The sequence below is a fragment of the Elephantulus edwardii genome, unplaced genomic scaffold, assembly GCF_000299155.1.
Source record: "Elephantulus edwardii isolate Elephantulus edwardi_28Jun2011 unplaced genomic scaffold, EleEdw1.0 scaffold00074, whole genome shotgun sequence".
Taxonomy (NCBI): domain Eukaryota; kingdom Metazoa; phylum Chordata; class Mammalia; order Macroscelidea; family Macroscelididae; genus Elephantulus; species Elephantulus edwardii.
This window is the reverse complement of record NW_006399824.1, coordinates 2652030-2671568: the sequence shown is the minus strand read 5'-3', so window position 1 is coordinate 2671568 and position 19539 is coordinate 2652030. Positions and strand designations below refer to the sequence as shown.

Below are 19539 nucleotides of genomic sequence, written 5' to 3'. Positions count from 1 at the left end.
GCTGCCTCTCCTCCAGTGAACCTGCCCCTGCTCAAACACATCAGGGCCACAAGGCCACCATCCCAGTCAGCAGCTGGTCAGAGACACCCACACAACCCATAGCAGCTGGGGGCCACACCCTGGAGACCAACCAGGGTGTGTGTGTGAAGGGAACCAAGGTGTGGCAGCTGATAAAAAAAAAAAGAAAGAAACTCAGCCATTGCCAATGTGGACGCCAAGTTCTGAAAGAGACCTCATGAACGAAGCAACATGGAGGAAGAGTGGTTTCCAAATAGTCTTCAACCAATTACTGACAGTTGCCTGACTCATGGCAACCTCATGTATGTCTGAGTAGAGCTGTGCTCCCCTGGGTTTTCAAATGACTGGTTACTGGAAGTAGATCACCAAGTCTTTCAAGCGAGGTGCTTCTGGGAGGACTACCAGCTTGGAGTTTTTGGTCAGCAGTGAGAAGATTTGTGGTTTTTACCACTGAGGAATTCCATCCAGGCTCACAGACCCTTCTACTCCCTCCTGTCTTATTTGAGTATTACTAAGGCCTGCCAAAAGAACAAATAGATATGTCTTGGCGAACGTGTAACTAGAGTGCTCCTTGGAGGCAAAGATGATGGAGTTTTGTCTCATATACTCTGGGTATGTTGCTTAGAGAGATTATTCCTTGGAAAGGGACATCATGCTTGGGAAAGAGAGGATGACCCTCAATCTGGTGCCTTGACGTGGTAACTGTGATAATGGACTTGAGTGTGTCAGAGCTTGTGAGGATTGCACATAACAGGGTAGGGTCACTATGGGTCTTACTCTACTCTGTGGCATCTAACAACAACAATGGTCCAAGACAAACCTCTAAGAGCTTTTGGGCTTTACTGTGAATGGAAGGAAGTTTTAAAGAGCTTTAGGAGGGCTATGTCAGTTCCTCTGAGCCTTTCTAACAATGATCCCACAGAGCCAAGACCTTCCCTATCAGGGAGGCTGCCTGGAAGCTTGCCACCCACTAGTTGGGTCTGTGGACATGCAACAAAGACCATTTCTTTGATATTAAAACCTGAGGCTCTGGGTATTGCTAAGACCAAGAGTTCCCCAGAGACCAACTTGTTGGACCCATCTTCTGTGTTCTGGAGAACAAGGAGAGATTTTTAGTGTGTGCAAATGGTTTCTGTGAAAATGAAAGTTTTCAAAGTGATAGAATTAACTTGGCCCACACATATATATTTTATTTGGCTTGTACCATATTGTTTGAACATATAGGTATTTTATTTTTTTACAGTTCAAAAATCAGAAGATGTTTCATAAAACTGTAGGAGTTCTAGGTCTTTAAAGCGATTAGAAAAGTTGGCAGTACTGAGCTCAGAAGCCTGGAACAGAGCTGTAGCTATTTCTTCCAGATAGGATGTACTGCCTTCAGTTCAGCATAGGCCTCACTGCTCCCTATTGTCTCCCAGCTGGGAGTTGCCCCTCCACTGCTATTTATCACTGAATTTACACTGAGCAATAAATAAAAATATTCTGGATTTACAAGTTCTTGTAAAAAATGGGCAAACAACTTATTTACATTACCTGTCTGCTTTGGAGTACCCCATCTATCTCACTGTGTGGGTTACTAACGCCCCTGTTTATTTCCAGGGCTGCATTTTGTCCCTGTCCTTGCTTCTGCCACAGCAACTGCCATCATGGTCACCATCACATCATGCTTATTGGCACCTAGTAGGGCTGTGCACATGGTGAGACGGGTCAAGACAGAACCCGATTTGTCTACAAGGTAAAGTTCATTGGATCCACAAGGCAGAGAACACAGCAGTTGGGTCTGGAATGATTAGAACAAATACAACAAAACTTTTTATCATACCTAGAAGGGTGCAAGGGAAAGGTCTTTAAAAAAATGGGCATGAAGCCGCCTGGTGGTTATGGCCTCCTAGCCTCTGCCCAGCTGTGGGCCAAAGGTGTGGACTACAGAAAGAGCTTATAGTTCATGGACCAGCTGAAACTCGTTTCCAGGGCTCAAGAATAGCAGAGATATTCTAAGATAGTTTGGACAGGGAGATTCAGGGACGGCCTGTCAATTCAACTACTTCAATGAAAAACAAGAATTTCCTGAGCCTAAGTTTTCTGTCTGTTTCTGATTCCCTCTGTAAGAACTCCTTTAATCTGTCAGCCTCACCACACTGCCCCACTTTGGTTTCCTGGTGGCTCCCCTAAACGTTTTTGGGGGGCGTACTCCCGGCAGGTATTCCCTGTCAGGTGGGGCAGGCACTTGGCATGATACTGGAATGTCAGTTGACCGTGGGACAGCTTACAATTCACCTCATGCGTGCCAGAGTGTAGAGCCTTGTCACAGACTCCCAGGAGGTCATCGTCCCATCCGTAATCCGCGTCCCAGACCTCCACCTTCAGGTGCTCCGCTGTGGACAGGCGCACATCCCCAAAGTCCAGTTTTATTGTCCACGTGGGGTTGTTGTTGTTCCACACGGTGTTTGTCCTCTGCTCCCTGGTTCCAAAGAAGACCTTGAGGTAAGCATCAGTAGGAGTGGTATTGTCTCCCCACAAGCCTGTTGCCTGGAACTTCTCCACCTTCAGCTGAGCCAGGCCCTTCTCTCGGGGGCAGCAGTCCTGGTTGGTGACCCCTGAGGCCGGGCACATACACTGACATGGGTTACGGGGGTTCTTCCACTGTCCCGGGGGACAGGACTGGCTGCAGTTCCTCCATCTTGCCCTGCCCCTCACGTATTTACTCACAGCCCGTCTCAGGGCCTCCCGCCGGGGGTTTTCTTTCTTCACAAGGATGTGGAGTGGCTCCAAGCTGTAGTCCACCAGGCCGGGGTTGTCCTGCAGTGAAGTCATCCAGTTGGTGAACTGCTCAGGCCCGGCCTGTGTCCCGAACAGCAGATCAGGCATGGAGGTGTGGTGGCCCCCAATCACTTCGGAATAGCGCTCCCTGTAGACCTGGTGGAAGCTGGCTGTCATCTTGTGCTGACGCTTCTTTTCCTCGCAGGCCTTGACTTCTGAAGAGGAGCTGATTATGCTGCCTATGCTGAGGGCTGCCTCAGTGTCCAGGCAGTCACTTACCTCGTTGGATGAGAGCCCTTCCAGGGCCAGCTTGCAGGTTTGCAAAGCAGTGATGGCTGAGACCTGGCCACCCAGGTGCACGGCCCTGGTGAAGTGGGTGCCATAGTTAGAGATGAGCCTGAAGTAGTCGGGCTCCGTAGAGGTGTTGAAGTGGGGAGGTAAGTCCTTGATGGCCCGCTTGAAATCAGGGTGCAGTGGGGGATCATGCACCACACGAAAGCTGTGAGGGGAGAGAAACATCAGCTGGGTCAGGATAACTGGTATGGTCTCCACTCATTCACCCCCTTAAGGTCACCCAAGGGCACAACTGAGTGGAAAAATTGGCTGAGAACCCAGCGGTCTGGCTCCAAAGCCCAAGCTTTGATCCGCTGAACTAACAGGAAAATCTCACTGTATTTACCAAAGACCTAGACACTGTATATATTTTTTTTATTTTTCCGATCAACAAAGAGTTTGTTTTTTGTTGTTTTCTTATTATAGAAGCAGCAATACTTCATTGTAGCCCTAATCGTAATAGTTGAAAACCAGAAATAGTCCCAATCTCCACCAACAGATAAAACTCCCGATACATCCACACTCAACTCGATACATCCACACTCAACTCGGATGGGCTCTGCAAATCCTAGGCTGATGGAAATAAATCACTAAAGGATGAAGGTCACATGATCCTACCTAAGTGAAATGTCTGATAAAGGTCAATGTATCTAGTCAGAAAGTAGATTACAAATTACCAGAATTTAAGGGGAGGGCAAAAGATAACTATTTAGGAGTTTCTGTATTTCTGCTATGGGTGATAGAAAAGCTTGGGAGCCATAGTGTGCAACACGGTGAATGCAGTGAAAGTCCTAAATTACACATATAAAAATGTTAAAATGACAATTTAAACCACAAAAAGATAAGCAAACAACAACTGGTAGTATCCACCTTCCTTTGTAGCTGGCCCTGTGTATCTGCCCCTCTGCGTGATGTCATGCTGCCTTACTCCTGAATGTTCTTGGCAATGCTGATAGGAGCACCCACTTCCCTGGAGAGGAAAGGTGACTTGCCAGGCTGAGAAATTAGTCAATGACTCGGGTCCACCCAGGCAAGCTTGGGGGGCAGGGGCAGTAACGAGACCTCTCTTCGCTGCAGCCCTAACCCCCGGCTCAGTGGTTGGCCCAAGGCACACTTATGTGTTGAATGGATAAGTGAGACCCAGAGAGGAGGAATGAGATGCCCAAGGTCACATGGCAGTGGGGGTGGGGTGGCATTGAGGCCTGTTGCCTGCCCCCAATGGAGGAGGAACCCCATGAAGGCATGTCAGTGCTTAGAGAGTGGGGTATTTATGCATTTCTTGACATCAATGTGCCATGCTGGGTTCTTGACATTATCATGCTCCCTTCCCCTCCATCTGCTCTCTTCCTGCTATTGTGACTTCCTGATTTCACCCCTCATGAAGGAGGCCATGGGATACTGGACATATGGGAACCTGAATTTCTTTTTCTTCTTGTGGAGGAGGGTCCTGGAGGCACCTGCTATTTCAGATGTCCCAGTGTCACGCTTTTCCACACCTGTCTTCAGTCCCCTCTCAAGCCACCTGCCAGACGCTCACCTGTAGAAGCGACACTCCACCAGGTCCCTGCTGAAGCTGTACTGGTCTTGGTGAGTCTTCTCTGCAGCAAAGTTGGCTGCCTTGGAATGCGAGCCGGCCATGGTCACATGCGTGTTGCTATCTGGCTTGACGTTCACGTCCAGCCCAAGTTTCCAGTTGTTGGTGATACTTTTGGCCAGTTCATTGGCCACACCCTCTGTGGAGACGATGTTGGTCTTGATCACCTGGCGTTGGCAGGCAGCGCCCTGGGCACGCCAGTCGGTGAAGGCCAAGGGCAGGAGCCAAAGGCTGCCTGGCTTCTGGGTGTTGCGGCAGAGGGTGCAGGTACCGTCAGACCTCCGGAGGCGCTTTCTGTCCACTAAGATGTAGCCTGAACGCTGGAGGGTGGTCACATCCACACCTTCTCCAGCCAGCTCCACACCAGGCACTAAACGTCGAGCCCGTTGGCACTCAGAGCCCTTGGCGATGTGACAGGGAGCTGGGACAGGTGAGGGCAGCAGGAGGAGAATGCCCAGGGGGAGCACCCAGGCGGCCATGGAGCTGCAGGGTCACAGAACTCTGTGGACGAAGAATAGAAGAAGATTGACTCTCAAATTTCTCAGGACACAGGGAAGGGAGGAGGACTGAGATATCTGAACTTAGTGAATATCAGAGCTGGCATGACCTTTATAGATCTGGCTCACTGCTGGGCCCAGAGAAGGAATGTGGCTTGTCCAAGGTCACACAGATTTTACCACCTAGGTCTGTTGTGGATTTAGGTTAGTGGCTGTGTCATCAGGGCCTCTGTTGTTGTTGGTAGGGAGAGGCATTGGGCACAAAGGGTGTAGGGCCGCCATAGAAGCTTGGAGGAGGGGGTTAGGTACCCTGGGGAACCTGGATTCTGGAAAACAGTTGCCCTTGGCCCCAGAAGAGCCCCATTATTCTCTTGAGTCCTTCTCGCTTTTTCTTTCCTCCCTCCTTCCCCCTCTATCTGCCACTATCACTACAATCAGGCTTCGATCTTTTGGAAGGAGACTTGCAAGTCTACAGTTAATGTCCATTGCCTCCCATGCTGAGTCTCCAGTCTGATATTTCCTCCCATTTCTGTGGAGACCACAGAGAGTTGCCTATCGCTAATTATGGGACAACAGGTGGTTAGAACTTCATTTTGAGGAAGCTCTGGGGCCTCGCCTGGGCCTGTTTATGGTCTGGTGTCTCCTGATCCATGATTCAAACTGGGCTCCTGTATGAACTTTTCTTGAAACGAAGGACTGGTTTGGGACTGCAGTTTCTTGCAGATACAGATATTGCTGAGAACAGGAGGCCTAGTCAGAACCCTCTGAGCCATCACCACGAGAGTAACTGGCATGGTGTGAGCACAGTGGGCCCAGAGCGTAGGATGGGTGAAGTCTCCGAAAGACTCTTGATCAGTGCACTGAGGAGGCCAGCCTAGAGTGAGGGCTCCACACTGGCCCTCATCATCTTTCAGAGAGCTTGTTGGACACTCTAACAATGCCAGCATCTGAAGGGGCCCTGGAGACTATGCACTGTAACCCTTTCATTTGATACATGAAGTGGCTGAGGCCTAGGCTGGCATGAAGAACCCTGGCTCTGGCCTTCAGGTGGAGGCATTTCCATCTCCATTTTCTCTTCCTCCCAAGGAGGGGACTTGCTCCTCTGTCCTCTCCCAGGACCTCTGGGCACCCGCCTTCCTCCCTACCTGAAGTCCTAAGCGGAGCTTCTGCGCAGATGTTCTCTGTCCTCACCAGGAGCTTCTCAAGGTGCTGCGAGCCCCAGACAGGCACATCACGCAGCTCATCACATGTGAGGTCACCCTCACATCACTGCTACTTCCTGTCCCGCCCCCTGCATGTGGTCGCAGGTCCCCTCTGATCTCTTCCACCCCACTTAGCACCCACCCTTCATCTCTCATCCGGCCTTGCTGGCAGCCCTCAGGAAGTCAGCTGAGAGGGTCAGAGGCTCTTCAGTGAACATCACTACCTGCAACGGATTGCTGGCTGGACTGGTTGCAATGAACAGGCCAGCGAGTGCAACTTAACTGCTTCTAACTTATCTGTTTCTAACTTATCTTCTTCTGACCCACAACTCGGGTGTGAGAGGCAGGAGCCAGGCTGCTTGGTTTTGGGTGAGCTCTGCTGTTAAATAGCTGTGTAGCCAGGATAAAACTCTTTCGCTTCCCTGTGCCTCAGTTTCCCCTTCTGAAAATGAGGTTAATAGTAACATAGCCCAACTAGTGGCTTTTCCATCCTCTCCTTATGTGTACCTTTACTTAGCAACAGTAAAGATTCACATACATCTGTGTATTTTATATATAAGCAATTTTTAAGGGGAAACGTGGAGGAGGTAGGAGAGTGCTCTTACAATTAATTACAATCAAGGACAAATATTGTATAAAACCACTATTGTAGAATGAGTATAAGGATCCAAGGGGTGGGGAGGGTGGAGCAGAGGGATGAGGATGTGCAGGGGGAGGGGAGATTAATCATGAAATTGTACAATTTCATGGGTAAGAGGAGAGAGGGAAGTGGGAAGAATCTGTCTTGAAAATAATGTGTTTGAATTTTATAAACTAATATAATAATAATAAAAATAAAAATAAATCCTACATCATTTTCACAATAAAAAACACCCCCCAAAACCTGGTGTGTATACATTATTGAATAGAAAACCAATTTGCTCTGTAAACTTTCACTTAAGTCACCACCAAAAGCTAATAAAAAGTAAGCAGTTTTTAGGGTAAAGTAAAAATTATCATGTTGTTGTTATGTGCCGTCAAGTCATTTGCGACCCATAGCGACCCTATGTACAACAGCCCTAAACCCTGCTCTATGCTGTACCAGTCACATTGCCTCTGACACACCCATCCCGATTACCCCAGTCATAGTTAAGCTTAAAAGCAGGGTTTTAAAAAATCCAGATGGTGTAAGAGAACCAAAACCACTGAATCTATCTTGCAGCACAGGTTTTCCTTAAATCTTCAAAGCTGTTCAAAAGATTAAAAAAATCTGACAAATAATGAATAAACACCTTGTCAGTATTAATTGCTCCTCATCTAGACTTATTGGTTGGATAGACTCCTTTGTGACACCCAGAGCTGTGGGCCTCCTTCAAACAGGAAACAAAATTCACCCTGTGGCCCAACTTTCATCCAGACCATGTTGTTGTTAGGTGCTGCTGAGTGAAGTACCAGACACAGTGATCTTATGAACAAAAGATCTTGAATCCTGCCCTAGTTTGTGCCGTCCTCACCAACTCTGACATACGCAACCCAATTGCTGTCATACTCGAGCCAATTGCTGCAGTTTCTGGTAGAAGATCTTCCTCTCTTTCACCAACCCCCCACCTTTCCAAGCACAATGACCTTTTCCAAGGAATAGCCTCCCCTAACCATGTACCCACCTTATGTTGGAAGAACCTTTACCTCCAAGGAGCACTCCTGCTGCATTTTCGCTAAGGCGATCAATCCTTAACACCTGAGAAGCAGCCATTCCTTAGAAGGTCAAAAGAGTAGCATTTGCCCAAGGACAAAACCATGAAAGCAAGAAAGATTAGAGGAAATGAGAATTACAAGGAGAAAGGAGAAGTATGATTACACTGTGGAAATTAAAGAACAAAATGTGTGTAATAGTTGAAGGAAAAAGCTTTTACTCAAATCACATCAAAGAGGAAATAAAAGAGAACAATTTTATCTTTGGAAGAGCATATTAATGACACAATGAATTTAAAGCTACAAGCAATGAGCAGCTGAATTATAAACATATTTTGCGAGTATTCATATGGTCTTAAAAACTGATGATAATAATACTTTTGGGGAATGGTGGTTTTTATATGAGAAAAAAAATTTCTTTACTAAAACCGAAATGCTAATTTTTAAGTAATTTCCAAAATTCTGTTTTCCAGCTCAGAGTAGCATTTATTCTTTTATTTTTTTTTCTATAATTATATTTTATTAATTTTCATAAACATTTACAGAGGTTTTGGGTTTCCATTCATTCATTGTTGCACTATTCTCTCTACCCTCCTCCCAGTTTGTTCTTGTCCAAATGCCACAGTGCTTGTCAAAGCCAGTTCTGATTAATCTTCTTTGTTAGTGTGTCCTTTGCCATTCCCTATCACTCCTCCCTGAGAGAGACTTCACCCTGAGTCATAAGGAAAAGGGGATGGCGTATTCTCTTAGCTACTTCCTGCTGAAAAGGGACGCTGTGGGTTTCAGGGTGAAGATCTTCTCTCACTACTCTAAAGGGCCCCTTTGGCAGTAGGAAACACATAGACTATTATGGAGATTGATTTTGGAATTTAGATGCACTCAGAGTAGCATTTAATTATTGCATTCTTAGTATATGGGATACTTGATGAACTACACCAGATAATAGACATGAATGACAATTTGTGGAAGAATAAGGCCAGTATCTCCTTATACTAACAAAAATCAGCACACAAGAGATTGTTGCCAACTGTCTTGTGGTTTTAAAAGTTTTCTTCACAGGTCCTGCTGAGAAGCACCTTCTGACTCGTGCAGCATTATTTCCAAAGGTATGAGTCGCCTGCTACTCGACAGCACTTAATAACATCAACATAGAGAGTGATCAGCTGGCCCAATGGACTGAAAACGATGCAACCAAGCCAAAGGTGGGTGAGTTTTAATCTGCGGCCCTTGGGCCCATCTTTCATTGTTTTTGTTCAGACATTCCTCTAGGTCGTATCCGCATGCTGTACAGTCACTTGTGGTTGCTGTGGGGCTGAACACTGTGACACTGATGCGTCAAATGCGTTAATGGTTGGTTACCCATGGTGGACAGTGTTGGGTGAAACTCCCCGGTTAAAACAAGCTTGGAAGCAGGAGTGGCATCCACTTCTGTAATAGCTTGCCTACGAACCTGGAGAGAGGATGAGAGACACACAAGTGTCGAGGACTCTCCTTCATAGGGTCGCTATGAGTCACCTGCGACTCGATGGCACTTAACAACAACATAAAGCACTAGGAAAAGCTTGATGTCTTGGGGAAGCCCCTGCAAATCAGTTCTGAGGACAAAACAGAAAACATCAGACAGAGGCAGATGGCAAACCATTTCCCTCTGTGCTGAACTGAGGGAGGAGGCATCCAGGATCTTCCTTCTTGTCCTGGTCACTCAGGACCACAGGAGCTTCTCCATGGCCCTCTCCATGGGCTACCTCCCTTACTTATCCCAACAAGTTTTAGCGACAATTGAGTGAGATAATGAAAAACAAATAAAAACCTTGTCAGATATTGGTGATGGTTGTATAACAGGGTCAATATCGTCAATCATGTTGGAGTTAGACGGAAATATCCACAGCTAAAATGCTGAATTTGCATGCAACTATTGATATCCTCCTATCCAAAACCAAGAGGGGTGGTGAACATCAAAGATGCATAGAAGTAACTAGATCAAAGGACTAATGGGGCACTCAAGCCCTAACCTCAAGGACTGGAGACCAGCAGAGCTAGAGAGTGTCCCACAATCACTGCTGACCACTCTAAAAAGGGTCATGGTACAGGCTTCTGGATAGAGTGGGAGATAAATACAGAGCAAACTTAAAGTTACAGTATTCACCAGGCTTACTGGTCTGGTAAGAGACAAGTGGAAATGCCAAGACCATCACTCTTCAAGCTACACCTAAACTCACCTTAAGGATCAACTTCCAGTCAAAATAGGCCTAAAAGGTGAACAGTGACTGCAGAGAGGTAGGTATTCAGCCCTTAGAACTATCAGTCATACAATATCGAAAGGGTAGCATTTGCCCCAGAGTGAAACTCTGGGAAATCTCCTCCCATGCCATTGACAGCTCCCAACAACACAATGGAGGGTGAGCTATGTTCTGGTGGCAGAGTTGAGTTTAAATCTCAGGAAGTAGGAACGGAGAGGGTGGAAAGATGAACAGAAATGAGAAAGACAGGGAAGGACCAGAAGATTGCTGATACACCACGCTTATTGCTATTAATGCAATAAAATGTAACAATGATAGAATGGAAAAGCAATTTGCCTTGGAAACTGTGACTCAAATCACCATACAAAGAAAAATGTTAATTTTGAAGAACAATTATACCAGCAAAACCCCCAGTTGCTGTGTGATTTGCACTGATGTGGAGAACTCGTGTGTGTCAGTCAGAACACAGCTGTGTGATCCACAGGGTCTCCATGGGTGTTAGACCTCAAGGCCTTTCATCATAGGGCACCTGCATGGATTCAAATTACCAGTCTTTCTGGCACTGTATATACCGTCCAGAGACTCCAGGTAAACGAATACATGAATTCACTGAGTTAGAGTGAAGTCGGAGAAGAGTTCTGACCCTCAGTGTTAATAAAGGCAGCCATTCCCTTCTTCCTGAGTGGTGGGTGGGAGCAGACTTTGTCCAAAGTCTACTGCTCTGCCACTTGTGAGGCAAAGTGGTGGCTTCCACCCTGGCCACCATCCTCCTCCTCAGGGCAGTGGTTGCGGAGCTCAGGGCCCTGGGCCCCGTGGATGAGACGAGCATGTTGCCAGAGGCTCAAGGTCTTTACTGTTTGGCTTGACTGAAGTCAGGGTGAAGTTTCCACGGGTTATGTGACTCACAGAAGTGATTTCTGGGGGACAAACTCTGCTCAGTTCTGAGATGGAGACAATTGGGTAAGTGAGGGACTGTTGTCACATACTTACTCTCTCACTGCATGTGTGACTGGAACAAACACAGGCCCCAGACCACGTGTGACACCACGGGATGGCTCATCCCTTGAGGTTACATCTCCCCAGCCAGGGCCTCACTCTTACAGGAAGAGGGGGCTTCACGGCCTGCTGGGAACTTGACCTCCATCCTCCCCCGGCTCCCCTAGAAACTGTGCAATCCAGATCCCCTTCCAGGTACCTCCTGTGATCTGGGGTGAGGTCTAGACGTGAGGCAATTCATTTCTGAGGGTTCTGGGAATATCAGCTTGAGGTACTTATAACCTTGAAAAAAAAAATCTATTGGTAGAGAGAAATGAAGCAGAGGGAACAAGTTCTAATCCTGTGACAGGAACTTGCTGTGTGATTCTTGGCAACAGATTTTTAACCCTTTCAGGGCCTGAGTTATCATTTCTGTAAAACTCAAGATGTTTGAATATATATATTTTTTTAGATTTTAATGAAAATTTATAAAGAACTTGGATTTTCATTCATTCATTCATTGTTGCACATTTTCCTCCCTGTCCCCCCTACCCCAGTTTACTTTTTTCTTTGGAAAAAAGTTCTTTCATTGTTATTCAGCCCCCCCACCCCCACCCTGGCCACTCTACTATGCAGCTTTTTTCCTGGACTCTTGTCATGCCAATAATACCTAATTATGTATTCCTTTTATAAAGTTCTCTCCCTTTTCTGTTTCAATGCCATGTACATTATTTATTCCCTTTTTTTCTGTTTCCCCTAAACCTTGTATCAGTCCTATTCTTTAACAGTGGCATTATGCAGTATTTGTCCTATTGTGACTGAGATATTTCACTCAGCATAATATCCTCCATGGTCACCCATTTTGCATAATATTTCATGAGTTCTTTGTTTTTCAGTGGGGCATAATATTCCATCATGTGAATATACCACAGCTTCTTTATCCATTTGCTTGTTGATAGGCACTTGGGTTGTTTCCATCTCTTTGCTATTGTGAAAAAAAAAGCAATAAACATGGGTATGTATATATCTGCTTGGGTGGCAGTTCTGGTTTCTTTAGGGTATTTTAGGTCTTTGAATTTTTGAGGATCCCTCTAACTAATTCCTCTAATGAGGAAATGTGCATTTTAGCTGTTTTTGAGCAGCTTAGGAATAGGTAATATTCAGGAGATGTTGGTGGCAGAGTTCAGTTAAGAGCATGGGTCATAAAAGGTCAGAACCAGCAACGACACACCTAGATTTACAATGTCTATTTCTGGTTTTTATAACTGAGTCATTGCAGTTGAATTGTAGCACTTGAAATGGACTCCATTTAGAGTTTATGTTTAAAATGTACATTCACGTAAAATATGCTATATATATATATTTATATATGATTAAAGTGTATCTACACCTGAGATTAGGGCGTTCTGGTGGACTCGTGGGAAAGGAGTTGCATTGCCAAAGTAGAGGTGAGTGGTTCATATCCACTGGTTGCTCCATGGGAGAAAGATGAACAATCACCGTCTGTGTGATTTACAGACTCTTAAAACCTGCTGGAGGGTCAGCTATGAGTAGTTTAAACTCAACAGCACATAACACAACAACAACATACACGTGAGATTAATCTCTGTGGGATTTTTCATCTCCTTAAAAAGAAACTGTGTTAACACTCACTCCCAATTTCCCCATGAGGTGTTCTCCAGTTCTAGACAACTGCTAATGTGATTTCTGTCTGTGGATTTGCCTAATTAGAACTTTTTCAAAGAAATGAAATTAAAGAATATGTGATCTTTAGTGGTTGGATTTTTTTATTTGTTGTTGTTTTTACTATCATTACGACTCAAAGCAACCCTGTGAACAACAGATCAGAACTTTCCCCACCTTGTATCTTCCTCACAATCTGCACCATGCTCACTCCCATCGTTGTGTTCACCATATCAGTCGAGGGTTCTCCTATTTTGCACCAGCAGAGCAAAGGAACAAACACTACATGGTTTAAAATAAATAAAGATGTGTGTCACGGCCATCTTCCTGCTCTATACCCATTCAATCTGTATGCAGAGCAAATCTTTCAAGAAGCTGGACTTTGTAAAGATGACTGTGGCATCAGGATTGGAAGAAGATTCATCAATAACCTGCATCATGCAGATGACACAAGCTTGCTTTCTGGAAGCAAAGAGGACTTGACATGCTTACTGCAGATCAAAGACTAGAGCTTTCAATATGGATTGTTTTTGTTGGTACTGTAGGGTTGGAACCGACCCATAGCTTACCTTCCAGCAGGTTTTCAGAGGCAGTTAATTGCATGGGAGGTGATTGCCCATCCTCCTGCAATTTGCTTTATGTCTCAATATTAAGAAGACAAAAGACTTACCACTGGGCCAGTGGACAACATGATTATAGATGGAGAAAAGATTGAAATTGTTAACAATTTCATCTTGTTTGGATCCACAATCCCTTGGAATCAGTAGTTGAGAAAACCAAAGATGTATTGCATTGGGAAAATCTGCTGTCAAGGACATCTCCAAGGTGTTAAAGAGCAACAATGTCAGTTGAAAGACTAAGGTGTACCTGATTCAAGACATGATCTTGAATAAGGATGACAGAATGAGAATTTATGCCTTTGAGTTTTGGTTTTGGAGAAGAGTATGGAATATTCTATGGACTGCCGAAAGAAGAAACGAGTCTATCTTTGAGGAAGTGCAACCAGGGTGCTTCTTAGAGGCATGTTGGTGAAACTAGATATCATACTTCGAGCTTGTTTGCAAGAGTGGCCAGTCTTTGGAAAAAGATATCATGCTGAGAAAGGTAAAGGGTCAGTGAAAGACAGGAAGACCCTCAGGGAGGTGGGTTGACTATGACTTTAAAAATGTTGTTGTTATTAGGTGCCATCGAGTACGACTCGTAGTGACCCTATGAACAACAGATCTGAACCATGTTCTATACTGTGCCATCTTTACACTTTATGACACACTAGAGCCCATTGCAGCAGCCACCCTATCAATTCACCTGGTCTAGGGTCTTCCTCTCTTTGGCTGACCTTCTACCCTTCCAAACATCATGTCCTTCTCCAAGGAGCAGGACCTCCTAGCAATATGCCCAAAGTATGTGAGGCAAAGAAAGCCTTATCATTCTTATCTCCAAAGAGCACTCCAACTGCACTGTCTCCAAGACGTGTTTGTTCTTTTAGTCATCCATGGGATGTCCAGTGCTTTTTTCCAACACTACAGCTCAAAGACATCAATTCTTCTTCTTTCATCGTTATTCATTGTCCGGCTCTCAGATGCACATAGCAAGTGATTGGAAAGACTATGACCTGCATCAGACACACCTTAGTCCTCAAAATGACATCATTACTCCTCTCAATAATTTGGAAAAATCACAAGTGCAATGTGTTTCTTTATTTCCTGACTGCTGGTACCAAGGGTGTTAATTGTAGATCCAAGCAAGATGAAGTTTTTGACAGTTTCAATCTCCCCTCCATACATCATGATGCTGCCTATCAGTCTAATGGTAAGAATCTTTGTTTTCATGACATTGAGATGCAATCCATACTGAAGGTTGCATTCCTTGATCTTTTGCAACGAGTCCTTCAAATCCTCTTAACTTTCAGCAAGCAAGGTTGTGTCATCTGTATAATGTAGGTTATTGATGAGTTTCCCTCCAGCCCAGATGCCACATTCCTCTTTATAGAGTCCAGTTTCTCAGATAATTTGTTCAGCATACAGAGTGAATAAGTATGGAGAGAATACGATCTTAATGCACAACCATCTCAGTTTTAAACCATGCCCGTGTTTCCCTGCTCTGTTTACACCATAGCCTCCTAGTCCAGGTATAGATTCCAATTAAGTGCTCTAGGATTTCCATTCTACTCATTGTCAGCCACAACTTGTCATGATCCACACAGTCAAATCCCTTTGCATAGTCAATAAAACACACATAGACATTCTTCTGATATTCCTTACCTTCAACTAGGATCCATCTGACAGCAGCAGTGATATTCCTGGTGCCGTGGCCTCTTCTAAATCCTGCTTGAACTTCTGGAAGCCCCTATCTATATACTGTTCTAGCCTTTCCCCCCTTGCTTTGTAAATATGCTGCACACACACATCTATTAGGGTTTTTGTTTGCTTTGATTTGGTCACCCCTCCCTTTAATTATTATACTAGTTTACTTACAAAATTAAAATCCGTTATTTTTCACCAGTTCCTTCCCATTTTCCTCACCCACTCACCATCAAATTGTGCGACCCCATGATTAATTCCCACCCTCCCCCACACATCCTCATCCTTCTTCTTCCACCCTACCCCCCCTTGGATCCTCATGTTGTTGTTGTTGTTATGTGCCATCGAGTCGCCTGCAACTCATAGCGACCCTATGTACAACAGCCCTAAACTCCACTCTGTCCTGTGCCAATCGCACTGTCTGACACCATCCCAATTATCCCAGTCACTGAATCAATCCACCTCATAGAGGGCCTTCCTCTCCTGCGCTGTCCCTCCACCCTCCCAAGCATGATGTCCCTCTCCAAGGACCGGTCTCTCCTCACAACATGTCCAAAGTATGTTAGACGGAGCCTCAGAATCCTTGCCTCCAAGGAGCCACCCGGTTTAACCCTTTCCAGGACAAATCTGTTTGTTTTCCTAGCAGTCCATGGTATTCTCAATACTCTTCTCCAGCACCACAGCTCAAAGGCATCAATTCTCCTTCTATCCTCCTTGGTCATTGTCCAACTCTCTGATGCATAACAAATGATATCAAAGACCATGGCCTGTATCAGACGCACCTTAGTCTCCAAAAGAGACACCATTGCTCTTCAGCACTTTGGAGAGGTCCCTAACAGCAGACTTTCCCATTGCAATGCGCCTTTTAATTTCCTGGCTGCTGGTGCCAAGACTGTTGACTATGGAGCCAAGCAAACTAAAGCTGTGTACAATCTCAATCTCTTTACCATCCATCCTGATGCTGCCAATTCTCCAGTACTCATTCTAAAATAATAGTTTTATAAAATATTTGTCCTTATGGGGCTGAGGCTCCGTCTAACATACTTTGGACATGTTGTAAGGAGAGAGCAGTCCTTTGAGAAGGACATCATGCTTGGGAGGGTGGAGGGACAGAGCAGGAGGAGAAGGCCCTCTATGAGGTGGATTGATTCAGTGACTGGGGTAATTGGGATGGGAGTATCAGAGACAGTGTGATTGGCACAGGACAGTGCGGAGTTTAGGGCTGTTGTACAAACGGTCGCTATGAGCCGCAAGCGACTTGACGGCACATAACAACAACAACAACAACAACAACAACAACAACAACATGGAGCTGAGTTAGTTCACTCAGCGTAATGCTCTCCAGTCCCTCCCAAGTTAGGTAATAATCTACAAAATCATTGCTCCTGGGTGCTGCTTAGTATTCCACTGTGTGAATGTCCCATAATTTCTCAATCATTCGATTGTGATTGGACATCTGGGCTGTTTCATGTTCTAGCCATTTTTTAATCGTCTTCAGCAGTATTTTGCTTGCATGTGATATTACTGATATTGTTCAATAGTTTCCATGTTCAGTTGGATCGCCTTTCTTGGGAATGGGAATAAATATGGACCACTGTATGTGAGACAAAGTTTCACTGTCCTTACCTCTAAAGAACATCCTGGTTATACTTCCTCCAAGACAGACTTGTTTGTTCTTTGGCAATCTACTGGACATTCAATACTTTCTGTCAACACCACAATTCAAAGGCAAAAATTTTTCTTTGCTTTTCCTTATTTATTTTCCAACTTTTAGTTTCTGGAAGCAATTGAAAACTCCATGACTTGAATCAGGCACACTGTAGCTTTTAAACAGATATTCTTGCTATTTAGCCCATTGGAAAGGTCCTTGACAGCAGATTTTCCCAAGGAAATACGTCTTTTGATTTCTTTTTCTTTTTTTAAAATTTTAATTATGATTTTTAATGAAAGTTTACAGAAAAGTTGACTTTTCATTCATTTATTTTTGCACAGTTTCCTCCCTCTCTCTTCCCTCCCTCCCCCATTCACTTTCTTTCTTTTTACATTTATTCATTGTTGCACCATTTCCTCCCTCTCCTCCCCCTCTCCTTCTCTCCCTGTCCTTGACTGCTTGGTTGGAAGTTAATTGTGTATCAGAGTCAAATGAAATTGTTGAAAGCTTCAATCTTTTCTCTATCTATCATAGCTTTGTTTATCCAACCAGGTGAGAAATTTTGTTTTTTTGATGTTGAGATGTAACTTAATTGAATGCTGTATTCCTTTACTTCTTCAGCAAGTCTTCAAGTCTTCTTCACTTTCAGCAAGCAAAGTTGTGTTATCTGCGTAATGCAGGTTAATGGAGCTGAATGCTTCTTCAGATAGTCAAGTACTAATTGAGATGTTTCAGGGAACAGATGCAGTTCACTGGTCTATGCCAACAGATCTGAAAGACAACCACTTTGCCAACCAACTGAAGACATCAATATTTGTATTCTTTTACAAAAGAGATGCTACAACAGAGTGTGGAAATTATTGAACAATAGTATTATTGTCACATGCAAGTAAAAGTTTCCTGAAGATTATTTTTTAAAAAATGGATAGAGTGGTACATCGACAAGGAAGTTCCAAGAAATTAAAACTGGATTCAGAAGAAACCATAAAACAAAAGATATCATTGCTGATATTGAATGGATCTTGGCTGAAACCAGAGAATACCAGAAAGATTTTAATGTCTGTTTTATTGACTATGTGTAGATTATTATAAAGTATGGATAATGTTGGAAAGAATGGGAATTCCAGAACACTTAATAGTGCTTATGAAAAACATATAGACCAAGAAACATTTTCCCAACAGAATGAGGAAATATTGAATAGTATAAAAATCAGGAAAGTTATGTGTCAGTCTTGTAGAATTTCTTCACACCTATTCTTTAATTTGGAATACTATTTTTAAGTTTTGTCTATATTGTAATTCCTTAGAGAGAGATATAATGCATGGAAAGGTGGAGGGTACGTGAAGGAGAGGAAGACCCTCAACCAGGTGAATTGATATGGTGACTACAAAGCGCTCTAGTGTGTCAGGAAGTGTGAGGATGGCACAGGATAGGACAGGGTTCAGATGTACTGTTCATATGGTTTACCAAGAGTCATATTCGACTCGACAGCACCTAACAACAACAACAACAACAACAACAACAACAACAACATATTGTAGTAACCTGTGTCAGTAGTTCATTTTTTCCTTATGGTTGAAATAACATTCTACTCCAGGCCCTAGCTTAAAATACTATTGGGCCCTTGGGCCAGCTGCCCTCAGGCCAGCCTTTAATTGTTTTTGGTGAAACATTCTTCTAGATTGTGTAACCCTGGTATGTCCACTTGCTGTACAGAGGTAAGTCGTGGTTGCTGTGAAGTTGAACACTGTGTCACTGATGATTCAAATGCAAGAAAGGTTACCCATGGTGGACAGTGTTTGCTAGGAGTGGCATCCACTTCCACAATAGCTTGCCTCTGGAAATCCTATGAACCTGGAGAAAGGATCAAAGTTATACAGGAGGTATCCAGGACTTTCATTCATAGGGTCCCTACGAGTCGCCTGCGACTCAATGGCCTTAACAACAACAGCAACATATTCACTTTTGAGTTGCATTTGGATTGTTTCTATTTTTAGTTTTACGAGTAAATCTGCTGTGGATATTAATGAGCAAGTTTTTGTGTGGACATTTATTTTCATCCCTCTTGGGTAACTCTACCTTAAAGTGGAATTACTGCTTCAAATGAGAACATTAGTTCTGAGAAGCTGTTTTCAGAAGTGGTGATATCATTTTACATCCTTACCAGCAGTGCCAAACAGTTCTATTTTCTTCACATCTTTGTCAATACATATTACCATGATGACAATAGCTATGCTAGCAGTTTTGAAGGGATATTTGTGATTTTGATTTGCATTTATTTAGTGGGTAATGATGTTAAACATCTTTTTATGTTCTTACTATCCATTTGTGTATCTTTGGAGAAATGTATCCAAATCTATTTCTTATATTTTGAATGAGTTTCCATTTTATTGTCAAGTTGTATTAGTTATTTCTATATTCTGTATATGAAGTTCTTATAAAATATGATTTACAAAAATTTTCCCCATTCTGTGAATTTCTTTCATTTTCATCATAGTGTCCTTTGAAACACATATGTGTTTAAATTTGATGAAATTAAAGTTAACAATTTTTCTCTTGTCACTTCTACTTAGCCTAATTCAAGATCATGAAGAATTATTCTTATGCTTCCTTC

At 43.9% G+C, this 19539-nt stretch overlaps 1 protein-coding gene across 1 annotated transcript; it reads right to left on the bottom strand.

The window, feature by feature from the left end:
• Nucleotides 1-2148: 2148 nt before the first annotated feature.
• On the bottom strand, nt 2149-5184 carry LOC102859823 (perforin-1-like). The gene is made up of 2 exons (XM_006888974.1): nt 4649-5184; nt 2149-3277 (listed from the first exon to the last, which is right to left on the bottom strand). The coding sequence occupies exons 1-2, from the start codon at nt 5182-5184 to the stop codon at nt 2149-2151; spliced, it is 1665 nt and encodes a 554-aa protein (XP_006889036.1).
• Nucleotides 5185-19539: the final 14355 nt, after the last annotated feature.

Coding starts and splice junctions, on each gene's coding strand:
- LOC102859823 (XM_006888974.1), bottom strand. CDS start 5,184: ATGGCCGCCTGGGTGCTCCCCCTGGGCATTCTCCTCCTGCTGCCCTCA. Junction 3,278..4,648: donor GTGGAGTGTCGCTTCTACAG/GTGAGCGTCTGG, acceptor CTCCCCTCACAG/CTTTCGTGTGGTGCATGATC.